At 34.8% G+C, this 20,075-nt stretch overlaps 1 protein-coding gene across 4 annotated transcripts in view; it reads left to right on the top strand.

The window, feature by feature from the left end:
* LOC100813647 (uncharacterized) overlaps window positions 1-19,917 on the top strand; it is a 27,973-nt gene extending 8,056 nt beyond the window's left edge. For 3 of the 4 annotated variants that reach the window (XR_414615.4, XR_414616.4, XR_005891953.1), the window contains 29 exons: window positions 1,195-1,318; window positions 2,742-2,816; window positions 2,925-2,996; window positions 3,881-4,018; window positions 4,541-4,694; window positions 5,141-5,508; window positions 6,437-6,900; window positions 7,535-7,873; window positions 8,259-8,483; window positions 9,137-9,227; window positions 9,741-9,818; window positions 10,048-10,338; window positions 10,465-10,662; window positions 11,292-11,780; window positions 12,035-12,196; window positions 12,379-12,708; window positions 12,809-12,891; window positions 13,007-13,111; window positions 13,609-13,837; window positions 14,160-14,519; window positions 15,009-15,110; window positions 15,527-15,670; window positions 16,232-16,320; window positions 17,020-17,102; window positions 17,210-17,325; window positions 18,509-18,594; window positions 18,877-18,976; window positions 19,180-19,386; window positions 19,523-19,917. Coding sequence is in view for 1 of the 4 variants with exons in the window: in XM_014776218.3 (XP_014631704.1) it covers window positions 1,195-1,318; window positions 2,742-2,816; window positions 2,925-2,996; window positions 3,881-4,018; window positions 4,541-4,694; window positions 5,141-5,508; window positions 6,437-6,900; window positions 7,535-7,873; window positions 8,259-8,483; window positions 9,137-9,227; window positions 9,741-9,818; window positions 10,048-10,338; window positions 10,465-10,662; window positions 11,292-11,780; window positions 12,035-12,196; window positions 12,379-12,708; window positions 12,809-12,891; window positions 13,007-13,111; window positions 13,609-13,837; window positions 14,160-14,519; window positions 15,009-15,110; window positions 15,527-15,670; window positions 16,232-16,320; window positions 17,020-17,102; window positions 17,210-17,325; window positions 18,509-18,594; window positions 18,877-18,976; window positions 19,180-19,245 (5,161 nt within the window). In the remaining 3 variants the exon portion in view is untranslated. Of the gene's footprint in view, window positions 1-1,194; window positions 1,319-2,741; window positions 2,817-2,924; window positions 2,997-3,880; window positions 4,019-4,540; window positions 4,695-5,140; window positions 5,509-6,436; window positions 6,901-7,534; window positions 7,874-8,258; window positions 8,484-9,136; window positions 9,228-9,740; window positions 9,819-10,047; window positions 10,339-10,464; window positions 10,663-11,291; window positions 11,781-12,034; window positions 12,197-12,378; window positions 12,709-12,808; window positions 12,892-13,006; window positions 13,112-13,608; window positions 13,838-14,159; window positions 14,520-15,008; window positions 15,111-15,526; window positions 15,671-16,231; window positions 16,321-17,019; window positions 17,103-17,209; window positions 17,326-18,508; window positions 18,595-18,876; window positions 18,977-19,179 lie in introns of all 4 variants that reach the window. The other variant, XM_014776218.3, reaches the window with a different exon arrangement.
* Window positions 19,918-20,075: the final 158 nt, after the last annotated feature.

Genomic DNA, 20,075 nt, shown 5'->3' with positions numbered 1-20,075 from the left:
AACGTCGCCACCACTGGCTACCACCACCAATGTCACCTCCACTGTCACCGCGACCACCACTGACATCTTTATCGTCGCCGCTACTGTTGATCACCACTATTACCATTGTTGTCACCAACACACAAAAACACTCTTAAAAACTAATTTTAATACGATATGCAACTTTCAAAATGAGTTTATTTGAAATTTAATCATATTTTAAAAATTGGTTATTTTTTTAAAAACTAAAACTGGTTGTTATTTTTAAAAATTTTGAAACTCAAAACTAAAAATCACCCCAAACAGGCCCTTAATTTATTTAGTAGGTTCAATTTGGTTCAAGTAGGTTTAACAAGATGATGATCCATTTATAAAAATGATGTGACAAGTCACTGAGCTAGCAACATTGTTGTCATGTTACCAATTAACGTTGCTGTCTGATGGTAGGGACTAAAAGTGGTAACGGAGAAAATGTTCAGGGACTTTGGTCATTTTTATAAGAACCAATCTAGAATGTCTTTTGCATTATTTTTATTATTATTATTATTATTTTTTATAAAAATACCTGTATTTATGAGTTACTTCTCTGAGGTCTATAAATAGCATGTGGGAATACATTGATGTCTTAAGGATCTTTTGGAGTCTAACTTTGTCTTGTATAGAGAGAATTTTGGGAAACTGTACTTTGTCCCTTCATATACATAGCCAATAAAAATTAAGGCAATTAATATATTGTTGATGAGAGAGATTAAAAGTCAATAAAAATATTTGAAAAAAGAATAAGAGTATATCTCATTCATATTAAGGGTAATTTTGAAAAAATATGTAAATTTAGGACAAATTTAATGCTAGTAACTAAATTAATTAATTTCTTAATTTTTGTGAATTAGTTAGTTGGTCTCATAAGAAAGAATGGAGAGAGTAGTTCACTAAATGATGGGAGTTTTTATTCTTGCATTTGCACTTTGCAGCGAGAGAGTGATTTACTCTTCCCTGTTGATGCAATTTATAGTTTTTAGTTCTGGTTTCTTTTCTTGGTCTTGGTTCTTCTGTAATAGATTTTGCTAAGAGTATTAAATATCTATGGAGTAATTTTCTATTACCGGTTTTCTTTCTTTTGTTGTTTGGGAAAATTTATTGTCCTCCTTCTATGTACTTATGTCTTAATTGGTCTTTTTTGTCTCCAAAAACTTGATATTGTTTTTTCTTCTGCAGTTGCATGCAGAAAGCAAAGTTTGATATAGGAGAAGAAGCTGTTCATCGATTTTCATTATCTGCCGAAGATAAAGCTACTCTTGAGTTAGCTGAATGGGTAGATAGTGCCTGCAAAACACCATCTGTATGTTCTTATGGTTTTGATTGAGTTTTTCTGTCATATCAATGTGTTATTGAAACATTTGTGCAGGACCTAGTAATTGATTTTGCAATATTTACCTCATGTGTTCCTTTACTAGATGCTATTTACATTTCTGAAAGTGATTTTCTTGCAAGTTGCCATTCTTTTCTGAGGCATGAGGTGAAACTCAATGAGAAGAAAAATGAAAATACCACAGGGGAGGTGAATGAAGCTAAAAAATTCAATTCATCTCTGTATACAAAGCGACAGAGAAGCTTACTTTAAAAAATTGGGTAGAGCAGCAATGAGATATCCTAATAACACTCCTACCCTATACCTTTTGTAAGTGCAACAAGACAACCTTGCAAATGTTGGCTTCTTCCAACCAAATAATACATATAACCACACAAATTGTACACTACTATAGTGTTTTGGCCTTCTCATTCTTGACAAAACCCTTCAAACGTCTTATGAGAAACTACCCCTAGGTCAAAGGACTCATGGTAATTGCCAAGTGCTCCAAACAGATTAGCCCATAAAATAGTAGCAGACTGACAATGAAATATACATGGAAAGTTGTGCCCAAACTGAACCTGCTTTGGAGGATGACTACAAACAAAAGCGAAGTTTGGTGTTTGATAAAGAAATGGCAAGGGTTTGAATGTTTGATATTAAGTTTAGTCTTGTGAAGGCCTATGATTGTAGGAAAGGTTTTGGAGTAGGTAGACCACATATCAGAGACGGCTAAACCCTTAAAACATCCATGGGCAGACACCAAACAGGAGCTAAAAAATTATGGTCATATTCCATAGCAGATTTAAGGGCAAGGAGACACCCTCATGCGTGTTGTGCTCCAACCAGTTGCACTAATTCTGCCAAGACATTTATAATTAACCAACAAAAATTGCTTATACGCAGTGATCATAATAACCACAAAGAGATTGTTCAAAAGTAAGGTGACTGCAACGTAGAAGTGCTGTGTTCTTTCAAAACTGGATTGCACCTAACACAACTAAGGAGAAAGAGCAGTGTGAGGCATGATTTTATTATTTTTGGTTGTTAAAATGGTCATAAGCTGTAAGCTTGATAGGCAGGATACCCCCTTCCCAAATCATTGGTCTGTATGATTTGTCTCTCTCCACACCCTTTTGCTTCTTTTTCTTGATGTATGGAGCAATTTAATGAGCGTAATTCTTATGGGTTTTGTATTATATGCTAAGATATGTAGATGCTGTTATCATTTTCAAATTATCCAATCCTTTTGTTTTATGTAACAAAATATACTTCTTGATTCAGTATTACCTACTCAGTTGAGACTAGTCATGGTTGCAATAATTTGTTTGACTTTCTTTGCATTACATTCTTAACGGTTTCTAATTGCTTGTCATGAATGAGAAATACATATACTTTTGTTGCATGTATGCAGGTTGATGATGTGGTGTCCCTTGTACAGGATCTAGATTTTTCCTCTTTATGCTCCCAGTTGGGTCTCTTGGCTACAGTAAGTGCTTAAAATGTTAAGAGAACAATTTAGACTTTATTATTTCAACTGAGAAGGGACAAAATGCTTTGTGTATGGTTCGTTCTGAGAACGTGAATTTCTTGCCAGATTCTTCTTTGTATTGATGTTGCTGCAACTTCTGCTAAGTCAGCAAAGATGTCTCTGCAATTACTTAAACAGGTGCTGCTATCTTTCTTCAATATATTTCACTCATGTTATTTTTCCCCCTTGACAAAAGAAATTAGATTATCTAAAGGGAAGGGAGAATGGCAAGATGAAATCAAGTAGGAATAAAAGAGATTGCCATGACACACCTAATTAAGGACTTGATTGACATTGTAGAAGTTTACGGATTGTAGGTTTAGAAAAGCTTGTTGACTAGTTGTAGAATGTGTATTTCTCTTCGGGTTGTCCAAGCCTTTATATGCTTTAGTCATATCTATAGTTGATGTGGGATCTCAACACACCTCTCATACCTAGGATTAGACAACTGGAGTGTTAAGATTGTAGGACTGAATTTTTTAATATTGCATTGAGAAAGCTACGAGACCAGGTATTTCTTCGGACAATTGATGGTGGCCCAATATCAGATCTATGGTAGGCTCTGATACCATATTGGATTTAGGTTGGGTCTAACTCAACCGCAAAATCTAACTCATGAGGTGAGGATTGTCCAAACCTTTTATAAGTTCTTTAGCCATATCTATAGTCGATGTGAGGATCTCAACATACATTAACGAATAGGGTGAAGCCAATTCTTGTCATTAGTTTTATTTCTTCTTTTTATGGAAGAACTTGGAAGTTGTAAACAAGGGAGAGATTGTTATGTTAGAGTAAAAAAAGTAGGAAAATTTTTCATATTGTCTGGAACTAACCGTTGTAGAAGTATTCATTGTACTGTTAGGTAATTTTTTACCAAGAATGTAACCCACTTGGCAAATTTTATTTTCATGATAAGCTGTTGAGTCACATTGATATCTAATCCTTCTTTGGTCCTTTACTCTTATAAGCTTTTGTCCTGTTGACTTCATGTTGTTTTTTTTTATTATCCATACAATGCGCAGGCCGAAAATATGTTATCTGATATATATCCAGGAGGATCTCCCAAAGTTGGCTCCACGTATTGGGATCAGATCCTTGAAGTGGGAGTCATCTCTGTGTCAGGGCGTCTTCTGAAGCGCTTACAGAAGTTCTTGGAGCAGGTGAGGACTTGAATATTATTTAATGGTGTAAGAATCACTTTCAAGAAAACCAGAATGTCCCTTACAATTTGCAAGCTATAGTTCCTTATTCTGATTTTAAGCAGTGGCACAAGCCAACTATATTACTATGTTAGCTTTTGTTATTTCCATTATGGTGATTGTATATGCAGATACAAAACACTTTCTTTGGCCTCGGTTAACAGTTTTAGTTTTTGAAGTTATGTGATTGCCTGACACGGTATCATAGGTTCTCTGAGCGATTAATTTAGAGTTCAATACTCTCTCACTGAGCAATGCAAATTTAGTTCCCTCTGTCATCTGCAGTTTATTAACATTTTCAATTTCCTTTTTATTGTGATTTTCGCCTTACATTTTGTGGAGATTGCGCCAAAATTCCACCTATACTTTTATGCTCCTATCCTATTGAGAGTATATACAAATGCCATACCAAAGTAGTACATACAAATGCTGTGAAGAAGGCTGTGATCTTTGTTATGGTTTTTATATGATTCACTCCTCCAGGAAAATCCTCCAACACTTCAGGAAATCCTATCTGGGGAAATTGTCATCACATCATCGAAAGAGTCCCACCGGCAAGAGCAGAGGGAGCGTGCTCTTGCTTTGCTACATCTGATGATTGAAGATGCTCATATGGGCAAGCGGCAGTTTTTGAGTGGTATCTCTTTCTTTCTTCTTTAATGGTGTTGTTGTTCGGAAAAAATTTATACTTATAGGTATGGGTATTTTATTCTTCTTTCTTAATATTAATTCTGGCAATAAGGTAGACTCTTTGCTCACTAAAAGAGTTCTTAACAGAATTGAAGAAGATGAGATAAAGAGAATAAGAGAGAAAGAACTTTTAGAATCAGAAAATGTTATTATGATTGGGCAACTGATTTCTGTTACAAAGAGAAGTATATATAGAGTTCTAGAACAGTTAGTTATTACTAACTAACCTTCTAACAAACTCTCAACTAACACTGACACTTAACTTAGAACTAACTTGGTAACTGTCATAGTTAAGTGAGTATACAGTTGAATACTGCACCTCCCTTTCTACTACTCTAATACTCACCATGTGATATACTTATATGATTATAATACATTTTATACTAAAATCAGGTAAGCTCCATAACCTTGCAAGAGCTGTTGCCGATGAAGAAACTGAACCAAGTACTACTAGAGGTGAAGGATTGTATGCTGATCAGGGTGTTATTTCCAACAGTGACAAGGACATTGTACTTGGGCTTGGGTTAAGAGTTGTTAAACAAATACCGTTAAGTTCTACTGGAGGAGAGTCTACCCTGCAGTCCACTGGTTATGACATTAAAGATTCTGGGAAGAGAATATTTGCTCCCTTGAGTGGCAAACCCATGACTTATCTGTCACAGTTCATTCTTCATGTTGCTGCAATTGGTGATATAGTTGATGGGACTGATACTACTCATGATTTTAACTTTTTCTCCATTGTTTATGAGTGGCCTAAGGATGTAAGGTTCTCAAAATATTTAAATTATTTGACAGTGCTTTATTTTAGACATGACAACTACTGTGATTATGAATATCTTAAACAAGTTTCTGTTGCACATGACATCAGATCTATTTTCACAACCAGAAGTTATTCTTATCTCTCTTTGACCCCTCTGTACTGCAGCAATTGTACATTTGTTTTTTTAAAATATACAGAAATGGGTAAGTTATAAAAAATTTACGAATAAGTGTAAGTCGTGTTTTGTAACATGACTTGTTATATATATATATATATATATATATATATATATTTAATTTAAATTACAAAAGTCATATTTTTAAACATGACCTTTTTTTAATTTTTTTTTTATAGTCATGATTTGCATCATGACTTCTGTTGTGATTTTTTTTTTTATATAAAAAAACCTCAACTTCTGTAATTTAAATTGATACACACACACACACACACGTATATTTGTGTGCGTGTATGTACTATTTATGTATCACAAGTTGTGTTTTGAAACACGACTTGCCCATATTTTTAATTTTTTGAAACAATTGTCCCTTTGATGTTAAAAAAACCCTGTACTGCAATTGTAGAAACACATGGGAATTTTGCAAAATTTTGAAGTATATTATTTTTAAATAAAGTAAAAAGCATGTTTTATTATTACATATGTTCAATATTTACAATATAGTTTTTATTTTGAAATAAAGTAAAAACATGCTTTATTATTACATATGTTCAATATTGACAATATTTGTATTTACCTCTGCAACCATTTCAGCACTCTCACATATAAATAAAGGCTAAGTGTTTAATATTTGTTTTTCTTTGTGAAGTCATCTCCTTTTGTGTCATTTTTTTATTATAAATTTTCGTGTTATATGTATTGAGCATATTTAGCTTTGGTTTGATTGCCTATGTTTTACTGTTCTATCTTGCAGCTTTTGACCCGTCTTGTTTTTGAAAGAGGCAGTACTGATGCAGCTGGGAAGGTAGCTGAAATTATGTATGCTGATTTTGTACACGAGGTGATTTCTGCATGTGTGCCTCCAGTTTATCCTCCTCGGTCTGGACATGGATGGGCATGCATTCCAGTTGTTCCTACATTCCCTAAAAGTAGCTCTGACAATAAAGTGTTGTCTCCCTCATCAAAAGATGCAAAGCCTAATTGCTATTGCCGCTCTTCAGCAACGCCTGGAGTGGCTTTGTACCCTCTCCAGTTGGATGTGGTGAAACATTTGGCAAAAATATCCCCAGTGAGGGCTGTTTTAGCGTGTGTATTTGGGAGTAGTATACTGTACAACAGCAGTAGCTCATCAATTTCAAGTTCCTTGAGTGATGGATTACTACAGGCTCCTGATGCAGATCGGTTGTTTTATGAGTTTGCTCTTGATCAATCTGAAAGGTAGCAGTCCTATGTGTGTGTATTGGTTGGCATGGCAGTTTCATATGTACAATGTTTAGTCTGAATCTTAATATTCTTAGATACTTAATCATTAATGCAAAATATTAAAACTCTTATTCTTTTTAATAGCGATAAATTTTTCATCAAGTATTTTCTTTTGTATACCATGTTCACAAATGCACAATTTACAGTTTTTTTTTTCAGATATAAATAACATTATACATCTACCATTTCATAACTTTATATGATGAATGTACGAGTTGGGGTATGTCAATTAAGAATTATTTTAGTAGGTCATAGTAGTTTTTACTTTTTCTGAAGCTTTTCTAGTAAATCCTTTCAGATGGAAGGAAATATTTCAGATCCTTTCATAATGTGATCTCTTTGTGGGGTTTTGGTGCTTATGGATGGAGCATAATGCTAGAGATTTTCTCCATACGTTTCTTTGCCCACATCTCATGTTAGCATTGTGCCCTTTTTTGATTTTGGGGACTCATTTTGCCTCTATGGAATTTTTTTTTCATTGTGCTTCTTATCTTCTATAAATTCTTTTACTTAAAAGAAGCCACAGGGGTTGCATGCCATCAGACAGTGTTATTGAATAATTAGTTTAACCTTTTCTCCTGATGTGCAGGTTCCCAACTCTGAACAGATGGATACAGATGCAAACTAACCTCCATCGAGTGTCAGAATTTGCTGTAACTGCTAATCAAACAGTCGATGACGGCAATGTTGAAGCAAGAACTTCTGTTAAGAGAGTTCGTGAACATGACACTGAGACAGAGTCAGACGCTGATGACATTGTTAGTAGCAGTACAATCCCTGTAGCTCTGACAGACCTAAATAGCCATGGGATTGAAGCCACAGATTTCTGGCTTGATTCCTCAAAATCTGAAACTGCTCAAATTGACACCACAGTTTTCCTTTCTTTTGATTGGGATAATGAACAACCATATGAAAAGGCAGTGGAACGGTATTATAGTTCAAATTGTTGTTCAAACTATAGTTTTTTTTTTCAAGTTTCATTAAACATCCCTGATTTAGTCAATGTTACTTCATATTAGTTATTAGTGATGCCATTTTAATTGCAATTTAGCTTCATTCTTGTAATCTGAACTTTGCATTGACTTCAAATTAGAATGCCATTGTTAAACCTTTTTATTAAATTGTGTTGTTTGATAAAGACAATGGGGGTAAGTATAAGTAGAGAACATGCATGCTTTTAACCATGATCTGTGTCTACCAATTTTCTGAATATTCTTGTATTTTCTTTGTTCATAGTTTTTGTGCTTAAATAATTATGACTTGCCTTTCTTAGCAATTTACATGTTACAGTGTTCTTTGTGCTTCTGTTTTAGACTAATTGATGAAGGAAAGCTAATGGATGCTCTTGCACTTTCGGATCGCTTTCTGCGGAATGGGGCCTCTGATCAGCTTCTTCAGTTAGTCATTGAACGAACAGAAGAAATCCATTCAAATTCTGCACAGCGTCAAGGATTTGGAGGACGTAATATTTGGAGCAATAGTTGGCAGTATTGCCTAAGGTTGAAAGACAAACAGCTAGCTGCTAGATTAGCACTGAGGTTTGCAAATAATTTCCTTTTCATGATTTTGTGGGAAGCAAGTTTATGTATCTGATGAAGGGTTTATAGGAAATGCTAGCAACACACTTTTTAAATTACTCTTTTCAACAAACTATTATTGGGTGAATTTCATGTGGATGAGTGGATCCTACTAAAAAGAGAGTAGCCCTAAGGTTTTCATGATTTTGTGGGAAGAAAATTTATATATCTGATTAAGGGTTTATAGGAAATGCTAGCAACGCTTTATTTGAAATAATCTTTTCAACAAACTATTATTGGCTGAATTTCATGTGGATCCCACTTAAAAGAGAGTGGCCTAAGGCTTTTACTCTGGCCCATTTGACATTCAGCAATAATATTATGTTGGAAAGAGTGTGCTGCTTGCATTGTTCAAGGGTACTCTTGTGATTGGCAATTCCTTCCGTTAGAAATATGAAGCCATTCCTAAGCCTCCACCTAACAGCTTAAGTATGACCAAATGGTCAGGAATTCAGTCCATTCTACCTCATTTTTCACAAGTAAAACACATTATTCTCGTGTCCACCTAACACTTTCAAATGTTTTCTCTTTATTTATTGCATGTTTATAATTATGATAATTATTAGATTGCGTTATCCTGTGATGTCAATTTTTAATTTCAAAATTTATAATAGGTATGTGCACTCATGGGAATTAGATGCTGCTTTGGATGTTCTCACAATGTGCAGCTGCCATCTTCCTGAGAATGATTCTACAAGGAAAGAGGTGAAGTTATCCACTTATTCTTCTTTAATACTCTATTGCTATATCAATATTGCTACTATGCTTTGATTCCTGGATATTCTTAAATGGTTTATGTATCTGTACAAAGTACGTACCTGATGTAGGCTATTGGGTGCACATGGGTACATTTTTGCTATTAAATGTAAGAGAAATGGTATTAATACTATTTCTCTTACATTCAATACCTTTGGGAACATCTTGGTCAAGAATTGCAACGAGTTTGACATCACTCACGTACAAGGCAGCCATGCAAAAGATCATTTTTTGCTTTAAATTAAATAAACTGCAACTTTGTTTCTTCAAATCCTATGCCCTCTTAAGGAATTTTGCATTACTACATTTATTTATGAAATGATGACTTAATTGTTTATTCATTTTTATATTTATACATAATATACTCTTCCTCCCATACATGTACCCTTGTTTTAACTTTTTCCGCATATCTTATACCCATGCCTTTTAGTCTTAATTGACATGATTCGTTGTGATATTTAGGTTTTGCAAATGAAACAAGCTTTGCAGAGGTACAGCCACATATTGAGTGCAGATGATCATTATGCAAGCTGGCAGGAGGTTGTATTCTGTTGTGAACTGTTACATCTCTGATATGGAAATGCCATGCCAGTTTTATCATTTTTTCCAGAAGTTTATATTGTTTTGTCTGTGTACATGATAGCTTAAATTAGAACTGCCTGTAAGTGGTATGTCAATAATATATTAGCTTTCAAGGAACATATTTCACTTTCTCGATTTCCCTTTTTCTTATGGCAGCTCATATCCTTAAAATATGTTTGTATTTCAGGTTGAAGCAGATTGCAAGGAAGATCCAGAGGGGCTGGCACTTAGGTTAGCTGGAAAAGGAGCTGTTTCTGCTGCACTTAAAGTGGCAGAAAGTGCAGGATTATCAGTTGATTTACGGAGAGAATTGCAGGGGCGGCAGCTTGTGAAGCTTCTGACAGCTGATCCTCTTAATGGAGGAGGGCCAGCTGAAGCCTCACGCTTTCTTTCTTCGTTAAGGGACACAGATGATGCTTTGCCAGTTGCTATGGGTGCAATGCAGCTTTTACCCAATTTGCGGTCAAAGCAACTTCTTGTAATCAAGCATTTATCTAGCTATCTTCCCCCTGTTCAATTATATAAATTTCTTTAAACTGTCCTTGTAGATTTTTTTAACTCCGTCCTCATCTCAAATGACCATTTCACTATGCATTATTTGAAGGTTCACTTCTTCCTTAAGCGAAGAGAAGGGAATCTGTCTGATGTTGAGATTTCCCGGCTTAATTCATGGGCTTTAGGACTTCGTGTGCTGGCTATCTTGCCCTTGCCATGGCAGCAAAGGTGCTCTTCCCTGCATGAGCATCCTCATCTGATTTTGGAAGTGCTACTGATGAGAAAGCAATTGCAATCTGCTACACTGGTAATTCAATTTTAGCTTCAATATTCACTAGCATGCTTTCCTTTCCATTTACTAATTTATTTGGAAGTATTCATAGCAAAGTTGTCAAAATCAAGATCTTGTAATGCATGTAAAATGTGTGATGGTAACACATTGTAAAATCCTCCCTAAAGTTGTCTCTTTGATCTTCCCTAATGATCCCTCCATCTCTCAATCTCTTAGAATATGGGTTTGGGCCTAACACAACCCTACAAAACCGGCTTGTAAGGTGAGGGTTGCCCCCCACTTATGAAGTTTAATTTGGCCATATCTCAAGTTGATGTAGCCATGTAGGACTAAACCACCACTCTTTAGGCTGCAATTCAGGTAACCTCCAAAGAGGCCACAACCAAGGTGAGCTAGGGGTGACTGCAATTAAGACGGCTTTCCAACACAATATTGTTTAGGAATGGTACTGGAAGCCTCATGAAAAACAGAATTGAAATTTCGTAGACGCAAATGTGCAATGATAGTGAAGCATTTAGGATACCCTTGCCTTTATGTATGGCTAGTTTTTGTTTATAATTTGTAATTTTATGCAACATATTCTTTACTGTTCTAGAAGATTACTTGTCTCTCATTCAATGTAATGTTTGCTGGTACTTCTGTAGATATTAAAGGAGTTTCCTTCTCTACGAGACAACCATGTAATTACTACATATGCAACTAAGGCTATTGCTGTCAGTATCAGCTCGCCTCCTAGGGAACATCGCATATCTGTTTCAGGATCCCGACCAAAGCAGAAGACAAGATCAGGTGCCCCACAGAGATCATCTTTTACAAGCAGTCTAAGTAACTTACAAAAAGAGGCTCGGAGAGCTTTTTCATGGGCTCCAAAAAATACTGTGGACAAAAATGCTCCAAAAGATGTTTATAGGAAAAGAAAAAGTTCTGGATTGTCTCCCTCTGATAGAGTTGCTTGGGAAGCAATGACTGGAATACAAGAGGACCATATTTCATCTTTCTCAACAGATGGGCAAGAGCGGCTTCCTTCCGTTTCAATTGCTGAGGAATGGATGCTTACAGGTGACCCACTAAAAGATGAAAGCATTCGTTCATCTCACAGATATGAAAGTGCCCCTGACATTACACTGTTCAAGGTATAGCATTGGGTTGATATTCTAGTAGTAAAATATCATATTCAGAATTTACTGCTATTTTTTTGTCACTTCATAGAATATTTCTGCATTTCTAAGCTCTGATATAATTATAGCCATCCTAGTTGGGAGTCACTGGGTGCTGATAGTGATAACTGAAGCGATTGTTGTTGCTTGGTGTCTTCATAGGATATACCTGTATTGTTTTTATAAATCTCATTTTGTTTCTGCTAAATGCTTGGGTGTTCACTTTGTAGGCACTGCTTGGTCTTTGTTCTGATGAATCAGTCTCTGCCAAAATTGCCCTTGACTTGTGCATTAATCAAATGAAGAATGTCTTGAGCTCTCAGCAGTTGCCTGAGAATGCATCTATGGAAACAATTGGGCGAGCATATCATGCTACAGAAACATTTGTCCAGGTATTTAATGGGAATAGAGTAATTTATTGATTTTAGTTTTCATCAGTGGTTAATAATGATGGGTCTTGAGCAATATGTTTATTTGTTTTACTTGCACAGTAAGATGACATCATCATTGCGAATGTCCATCAATAGTATTTTGCTTGTAATTAAAAATGCATTTATTAACGTTGAATTTGCAGGGTCTAGTTTATGCTAAATCCCTGCTAAGAAAGCTCACGGGTGGTAGTGAATTGCCAAGTAATTGGGATAGAAATAGAGATACTGATGATGCATCATCTGATGCTGGTAGCTCCAGTGTGGGTAGTCAATCCACAGATGAGCTATCTGAAATCTTGTCACAGGCAGATGTCTGGCTGGGTCGTGCAGAGCTTCTCCAAAGCCTTTTGGGATCAGGGATTGCTGCTTCTCTTGATGACATCGCTGATGGACAGTCATCCGCCCGTCTGCGTGACAGGCTGGTTGCAGATGAACGGTATAGCATGGCTGTGTACACCTGCAAAAAGTGTAAGGTAGACCAATTGCCTGCCTGTCAGTCCTACTCTTATTTATTTATTAGAACTGCTACATTTAAGTTATTATGAGTTTTAAAGAAAGAATATTTCCCTTTAGATTGATGTCTTCCCAGTGTGGAATGCATGGGGTCATGCATTAATTCGGATGGAGCGCTACGGACATGCTCGTGTGAAATTTAAGTAGGTTAACCTTTTTTTTTGTGATAATGCTTTTGCTCATTCATCATCAAGGCTTTGAATCATTTTTAGTGACAGGACTCAAGCACAATTAAATATCATATCTATTTCATTTCAGGCAAGCTCTTCAATTGCACAAGGGTGATCCTGGACCTGTGATTCTTGAGATTATTAATACAATAGAAGGTGGCCCACCAGTTGATGTTTCAGCTGTTCGTTCTATGTAAGATGTTATGCATTTATGCTAGTTGTCTTTTTTCTGTAATGTACTAGAGTTTTTATTGTTATATCTTGTTCAAGAGTCAAGAATGTCTCTAACATTTGTATTATTTTTCTGTTCAAATTTATATTCTTTTTTTTTCTTGGTTAAAGGTGTTGTTCGGATAGTTAGATAACATGATGGTTGGGTAACTGGATTTTGCTGGGAGTGCTGCTAATTTTGCACCTAAATGGGGCTGTCTAGGTTACATATTTGAGCAAAAAGTTATCTGGCATCTAATCATGTGCTTTCCTGTACTCTATTAAAATCCTAAATATGTTTATGCTTTGACTTCTGACTGGTAAAGCTGGTTAATTTTTTTAAAGTATTTGCAATTTTTGCTGGGATAATGGGAAAAGGAAGGAAACCAATGGGGAAAAAATTGGAAGTGCAGACACCTTTAGATCCTGGTCATTGCACAGAAAAAAAAAAAAAAAAAACTGATTATATTTCTGCTTCAGGTATGAACACCTGGCTAAAAGTGCACCCACAATCTTGGATGATTCTCTTTCTGCTGATTCATATCTCAACATCTTATACATGCCATCAACATTTCCCCGTTCAGAGAGGTCAAGACGATCACAAGTGTCTGCAAATAATAATTCTGTGTATAGTCGAGATTTTGAAGATGGTCCTCGGAGTAACCTGGACAATGTTAGATATACTGAATGTGTTACTTACTTGAAAGAGGTGAGTGTAACTCTCCCTTATCTGCAAATAAATGGAAAACAAATGCTCTCATAAATTTAACAGTTTGCTTTATCTTTGGTCAAATTAAATAGCTACACATCATTTTGAAAAATGTTCATACATTATTGGGCTTATGTAGCTAGTCTCTGTTTTACTGTTAAAAATATTTTTTTATTAAACAAAATTTTAAAAGATTTTACTCTGATTTATGTTTTGCTATATATGTGTATATATTGTATAATCTTATTATATTCAGAATGCTTTCTAACCTTTACAATTTGCTTGAAATTTTTGGATTTCCTAATTGTTTCAAATTTTGCAGTATGCACGCCAGCAGTTGCTTGCTTTTATGTTTAGGCATGGTCATTACCATGATGCTTGCTCCTTGTTCTTTCCTCCTGATGAGGTCCCACCGCCACCACAACCATCAATCACGAGTGGAGTGTCTTCTTCATCACCCCAAAGACTAGATTCTTTGGCAACTGATTATGGAACAATTGATGATCTGTGTGAATTATGCATTGTTTATGGTGCTATGCCTATTTTGGAGGAAGTCCTTTCAACTAGAATGTCATCAACTCAATCCCAGGATGCAGTAAATCAGTATACAGTGACAGCCCTTGCTCGTATTTGCCTCTATTGTGAAACTCACAAGCATTTCAATTATTTATACAGGTTTCAGGTATAAAATTGGAAGCAAGGCTAAAATTTTACTGTGGAGTAACCTTCTTTATATATTTGGAGAGCATTGTGTCTGCCTATTTTTGTTAGAACACAAACAGCAATTTAGAGTTGTATACTTGGATTCTTTGTTTTTTTTCAAGAAGCTCTTGGCTCCTGGAATTCTTTCTTTTTTTCCCCTTCCAAATTCATTTGCTCAGTATATTAATCATGTTGTGTTCATTTTGGGATACTTAATAACTTCCCTTCATGCACAACCTTATCCGAGGAAGCAAAGAGGTTGTTTCCATTACTAGAACACGACATGGTTAATACAAAATTTCCTGCATGGAACAAAACTATATTGTTTGTGGAACTTTTATTTTCTGCATGGAATGAAAATTTTCATAACCACAATGACAGGCTTGAATATAATGTTTTATAACTTATAACATTTTTAAAATTTTTCTAAGGGAGGTTTTTTAGTTTTCTAATGATTTACAATATTCAGGTAATAAAAAATGACCATGTTGCTGCTGGACTCTGCTGCATTCAGTTGTTTGTGAATTCTTCTTCACAAGAGGAAGCCATTAGACATTTGGAACATGCCAAGGTATGTCCATAATTTGATTTTAAAAAAAGGAAAGGTAGCATGGTAACTTTTGAGCATGCTCAAGATATTTATGCTTATTTTTATTGAATATATCACTAGTAATTGGCTTGCTTTTCTAAAACAACTTGTTTTTTACTTTTAAGTTGCATTCTTGTAACTACAGGAATATTGAATTCTGTGTTTTTCTTCTCTATATGCTCTGTTTTGGCTACCTTGTTATTTGACTTACGAAGTTAAAAGAGGCCTTCAACTGTCACCCTCAGATCCTTGCACTTGTAAATATTATTAAAAGAACATAATGCAACAAATCATAAAAAGATATTTAATTAACCTTATTATATATCAATTATCACAATTTTGTTTAATTTATGTTGTTCTTTGTTAATAATTCTGTGTTTCTTTGCTTATTGATATAGATGCACTTTGATGAAGGATTGTCTGCAAGGCACAAAGGTGGGGAATCTACTAAGGTTGTCACAAAAGGACTTAGAGGAAAAAGTGCCTCTGAAAAGCTTACAGAAGAAGGTCTTGTAAAATTTTCTGCTCGGGTATCAATCCAGGTAATTGGATATACCCAAACCCAATACTGAAATCTCTGATTTAGTAATTGGTTTCTGAGGACAAATATGACAAACCAATATTGTAACTTAATTACATTAGAGACTAATAGATTTCTATGACAGAAAGAAAACATAAAGTTCTTATTGAATTGATGGAATAAAAAAAGCCACCAATGTTAGGTGAGCTGAAATTATTTATACCTATACACACAAGCACTTAACCATAGTGCACTTATAATTAGTTCTAACAGACTAGTAACTAACTGTAACCAACAGAGAACAAACAAAAAATACATTTGCAATGTATATGGTAATGGACAGTATTATGCCTTTGAAAGAACATGCAAATACATGTGGCTGCTTAGTTGTAGACATGTTTTTGTTGGGAAGCTTTGATTTGACAAGGCACTATCTCTTATTAATATAATTTTCCATGGAATGTATGCTTCTTTGTTTTGGACTACTTGAATAATTCACTTTAATTTTTCTGTTGTTTAATATATGTTCATCAACAGTTGTTTGTCAAATCCTATGGTTATGCAGATTTGTTGTGTTTTGTAGGTTGAAGTTGTTAAATCCTTTAATGACTCAGAGGGACCACAATGGAAACATTCACTTTTTGGGAATCCAAATGATCCAGAAACTTTTAGGTTCGTCTAGTTTTAAGCTTTACTTAGTAACTTTGACCATCCATTTCTCTTTGTTGGAGTTAGTTTGATATCCCCTGAAAGTTCACAGTAAAAAATTTGGGAATGTATTTTTTTTAACAACTTTTTAAAATAAACCCTCCTGAAATTTTCAAACCATTTATAGGGGACTTCAAACTGACTATTGAATCAACTTGCGTAAAAGCTTAAGTTGTTGGGTGAAAACACATGAATATTTTTTAAATATTTAAAATGTTCCCTCACTCAAGAATACGTGGACAATGCACATGTCCACCCTACCTTATGCTGAAATAGCATTATTTAGAAGAATGGGGGTGGCAAGTGTTTGATACCTTGTCATAAAGCATCTATCCTAAAACCTAAGATGTTTGATTAAAACAATTTTTTTGTTTAAATGGATTCTAGAACAACTTAGAATTTAATCTTCCATCTCAAGTATCTTTTGATGTTGTACTTTCATATAGAATTTTTAAGTCATTTGATAATTTTAGGGTCAACCATCATTAGTGTTCTTAATGACTGCTAAGGTTATCTGTAGAATGTTATTTGGATTTGTCCGCTATCCATATTGCATGCATTCAAATGCGAATGCTTTCTCTTGTTGTGACATGTAATATTTCTATTTCATGGTTTTATATAATGACAATAATTACAAATACTCATGATGTATTTAAATTTCAGACGAAGGTGTAAAATTGCAGAGGTTCTTGTTGAGAAGAATTTTGATTTGGCATTCCAATTGATCTATGAATTCAATCTTCCTGGTAACATTGATTTTCCTCTTTACAATCTGGTTTTGTTGTCTTGTGTTTTTAGCTCCACAAAGTGTTGTCGGCATACTTAGCTAGTTTTTTTGTATTGTATCATGCAGCTGTTGATATATATGCCGGTGTTGCTGCATCTCTTGCTGAGAGAAAAAGAGGCAGCCAATTGACAGAATTCTTTAGAAACATCAAGGGCACAATAGATGACGATGACTGGGATCAGGTAATCTAATCACATTTTCATTTTCTCTACTACTCATAAAGAGATTTTTTAATTTCAGTTGAATGATTTAATGTGGCTCAAAAGTTAAACGACTAGAACTATTTTCGAATGTATTTGATTCTACAAGCTTTATAGACCTAAAATTCAAGGTAAAATTCCACTAAGAAAAATGGACTTCAGTTCCTTACACTAGAGGTGTTCTCTAACAAAACCCTAAAAGACACTGCAAGACATACAGGGGAAAATAGAAGCAAAAAGGAACATGGAAAACAGGAATCAACACTGGACACAGTGCCACTCCTCCTGCTCAAAGGTTTTGTCTTTCCTAAATTCTTTGATGATTCCCTCATATTTCAGCTCCTTCCCTACATCATTCTTCTCATCGTTCTGCCCATGATTCTCCAATTCCCTCTTGCCAGCCTTCCATATTATTAGTCATTTCTCTAATCCAATCAATTTTTTCATTCCTTCACTCCCTTTCATCCAGTTGAAAATATATGCCTAAATATCTGTAATTTGAATTTGAATAATTTAGGTTTTTGAAATTTTTATTATGTTTTAAATTTTAGGATAGTTTAAATAAAGATAAGGATGTTATTCTTATCATTTAGATTTAGAATGTGTTCAGTTTTATTTTAAGATTAAGGTAATGTTAATATTTGAATTTTGTGTTACACTTTAGTTCTATTTCTATATATAGAGCCCATGAATAAAAGTTTAATAAGCTCCTCCACATGACATATCCCTTATTCTCTTAAAAATATAGTTTCTACAACAAAAAACCGACATCCTATTTCCATCCTTGCCCCCTTATTTTTCCTCTCATTCTCTCATAACCAACTTCCCTTTTCTCCTGTTAGGCCTATCTTTCTGTTTCTTTCCTCTCCTGTAAATGTGTGTCAATGGCCCATCACACCACCAGTTTTTTTATATTGCTTTAAATTATTGTTTTGTTCATGGTAAAACCTTACTCTATAAAATAGCTTCAAAGAGGTTGTGGCATAGATGGACTTAGGCTTTATATTGTCAAAACAGGTAAGGAAATTGAAATGTGCCTTTTCTTACCACTTGAGTTTATGGTTTATTATTAGTGATTCTTGGTCCTGTTACAGGGGGGAAGTCTATATACTGTAACCAGAGAACTTATCTTTAAGAAATATTTTCAACGTTCTGAATGATGCAGGTCTTAGGTGCTGCAATAAATGTATACGCCAATAAGCATAAAGAGCGCCCAGACCGTCTGATAGACATGTTAACTAGCAGCCACAGGTTAGGGCTTTTATCTATTTTTCTTTTTTGTTAATTGGGATTTTTTATAATAAAAAAATTCTCTGATATTTTTATAAATCATTCTTAATTCCATAAAAAAATTTAGGTACAAAAATTTGAAAATCTTATGTCTATTGCCATCTTTCAAAAGAACTAGACAATCAGTTTGTAGCTACAATGCTCTCAATACATGATGCCATGTGCCTTCTCCATAGTTTTTTCCCTGCAACTATTCAGCAACCATTGTAACATGTTTATTTTATTTTTGAATTGGGCATGCAGGAAGGTTCTTGCTTGTGTAGTTTGTGGTCGTTTAAAAAGTGCATTCCAAATTGCTTCACGGAGTGGAAGTGTTGCTGATGTTCAATATGTTGCTCATCAGGTTAACTTTCTATCAATTTTGGCCTCCACCTTTGTTTTCATGTTTCATGACTTTCCAATGGAAAATTAACTAATAAGCTCTATTAACTGCCAAGTGAGGTTTACATAGTGTTTTAATATTACTACCGCTTTCATGGTCTGTAGAATGTATTTTTGCTAATAAAATGTTCAATTTCTCTTAACTTAATACCATTCTTCTTGCAGGCACTGCATGCAAATGCACTTCCCGTGCTAGATATGTGTAAGCAGTGGTTGGCTCAGTACATGTAACCTACTGCTAGAAGCTGATTGTCCAAAGTGCATATTTTGGTCCATTAATTCAACATATATGTCTACAAAGCTGGAGTAAGATCATAACCATTTCCGAAGAGAAGTGGAAAGAACCAAAGCAATGGGAATCAAGTATTAATTGTAAGAATCAAGAGTTCTTTTTTTTCAGTGATTTCACAGTCCCTAGATTTTGTTGAAGTGGGTTTCTTGATCTTGAGGTATATACAAACATCCAAGTTGGTCCAACATATTTGTCTGGTACTGCTACTGTTGCCAGGTTTGAAAGATTGGTGGAGATAAATCATCACATGCCCTACGCAGAAATTGGTGCAGTTTTATCCTTGAATCCCATGCAAACACTAAATTTGGGACCATCTGAATGTCAACAACGATACATGAACTTCTTAAGCACTCAATGGAATTGAACTCTCTTTCAGCCAAGGAAAGTTACTCTTTAATACGGCATCGGAAAAGAGAAGTCTACAATTTTTAGCAAAATAATGATGTTTAAGAATAGAACATTTGTACATGATTTTTGAGCATTTTTCAATGTATCAAAGTTAGTTGTTGTAAAGATGTCATTAATTCGATTTTACGAGTGTCACTCGATAAGACAACGATATTAATCAAAAGTAAGGTGGATCATATTTGCCTGATCTGCCGATTCAATTATATTTATCCCTGGTTGTATGGTTACTGAATCTTGAACCAAATTACTAGGAACTTGAAGACCTGGATCACCGTTAAATCAAATTGTTGATCTTACATTTGGTAATAAAAAATTAAATGAAGTTTTGATTTATGTTTTACATAAACCACACAGCAAAATT

This window comes from Glycine max, chromosome 6, assembly GCF_000004515.6.
Source record: "Glycine max cultivar Williams 82 chromosome 6, Glycine_max_v4.0, whole genome shotgun sequence".
In the NCBI taxonomy this organism is placed as follows: domain Eukaryota; kingdom Viridiplantae; phylum Streptophyta; class Magnoliopsida; order Fabales; family Fabaceae; genus Glycine; species Glycine max.
This window is presented reverse-complemented; position numbering and strand designations above follow the sequence as displayed.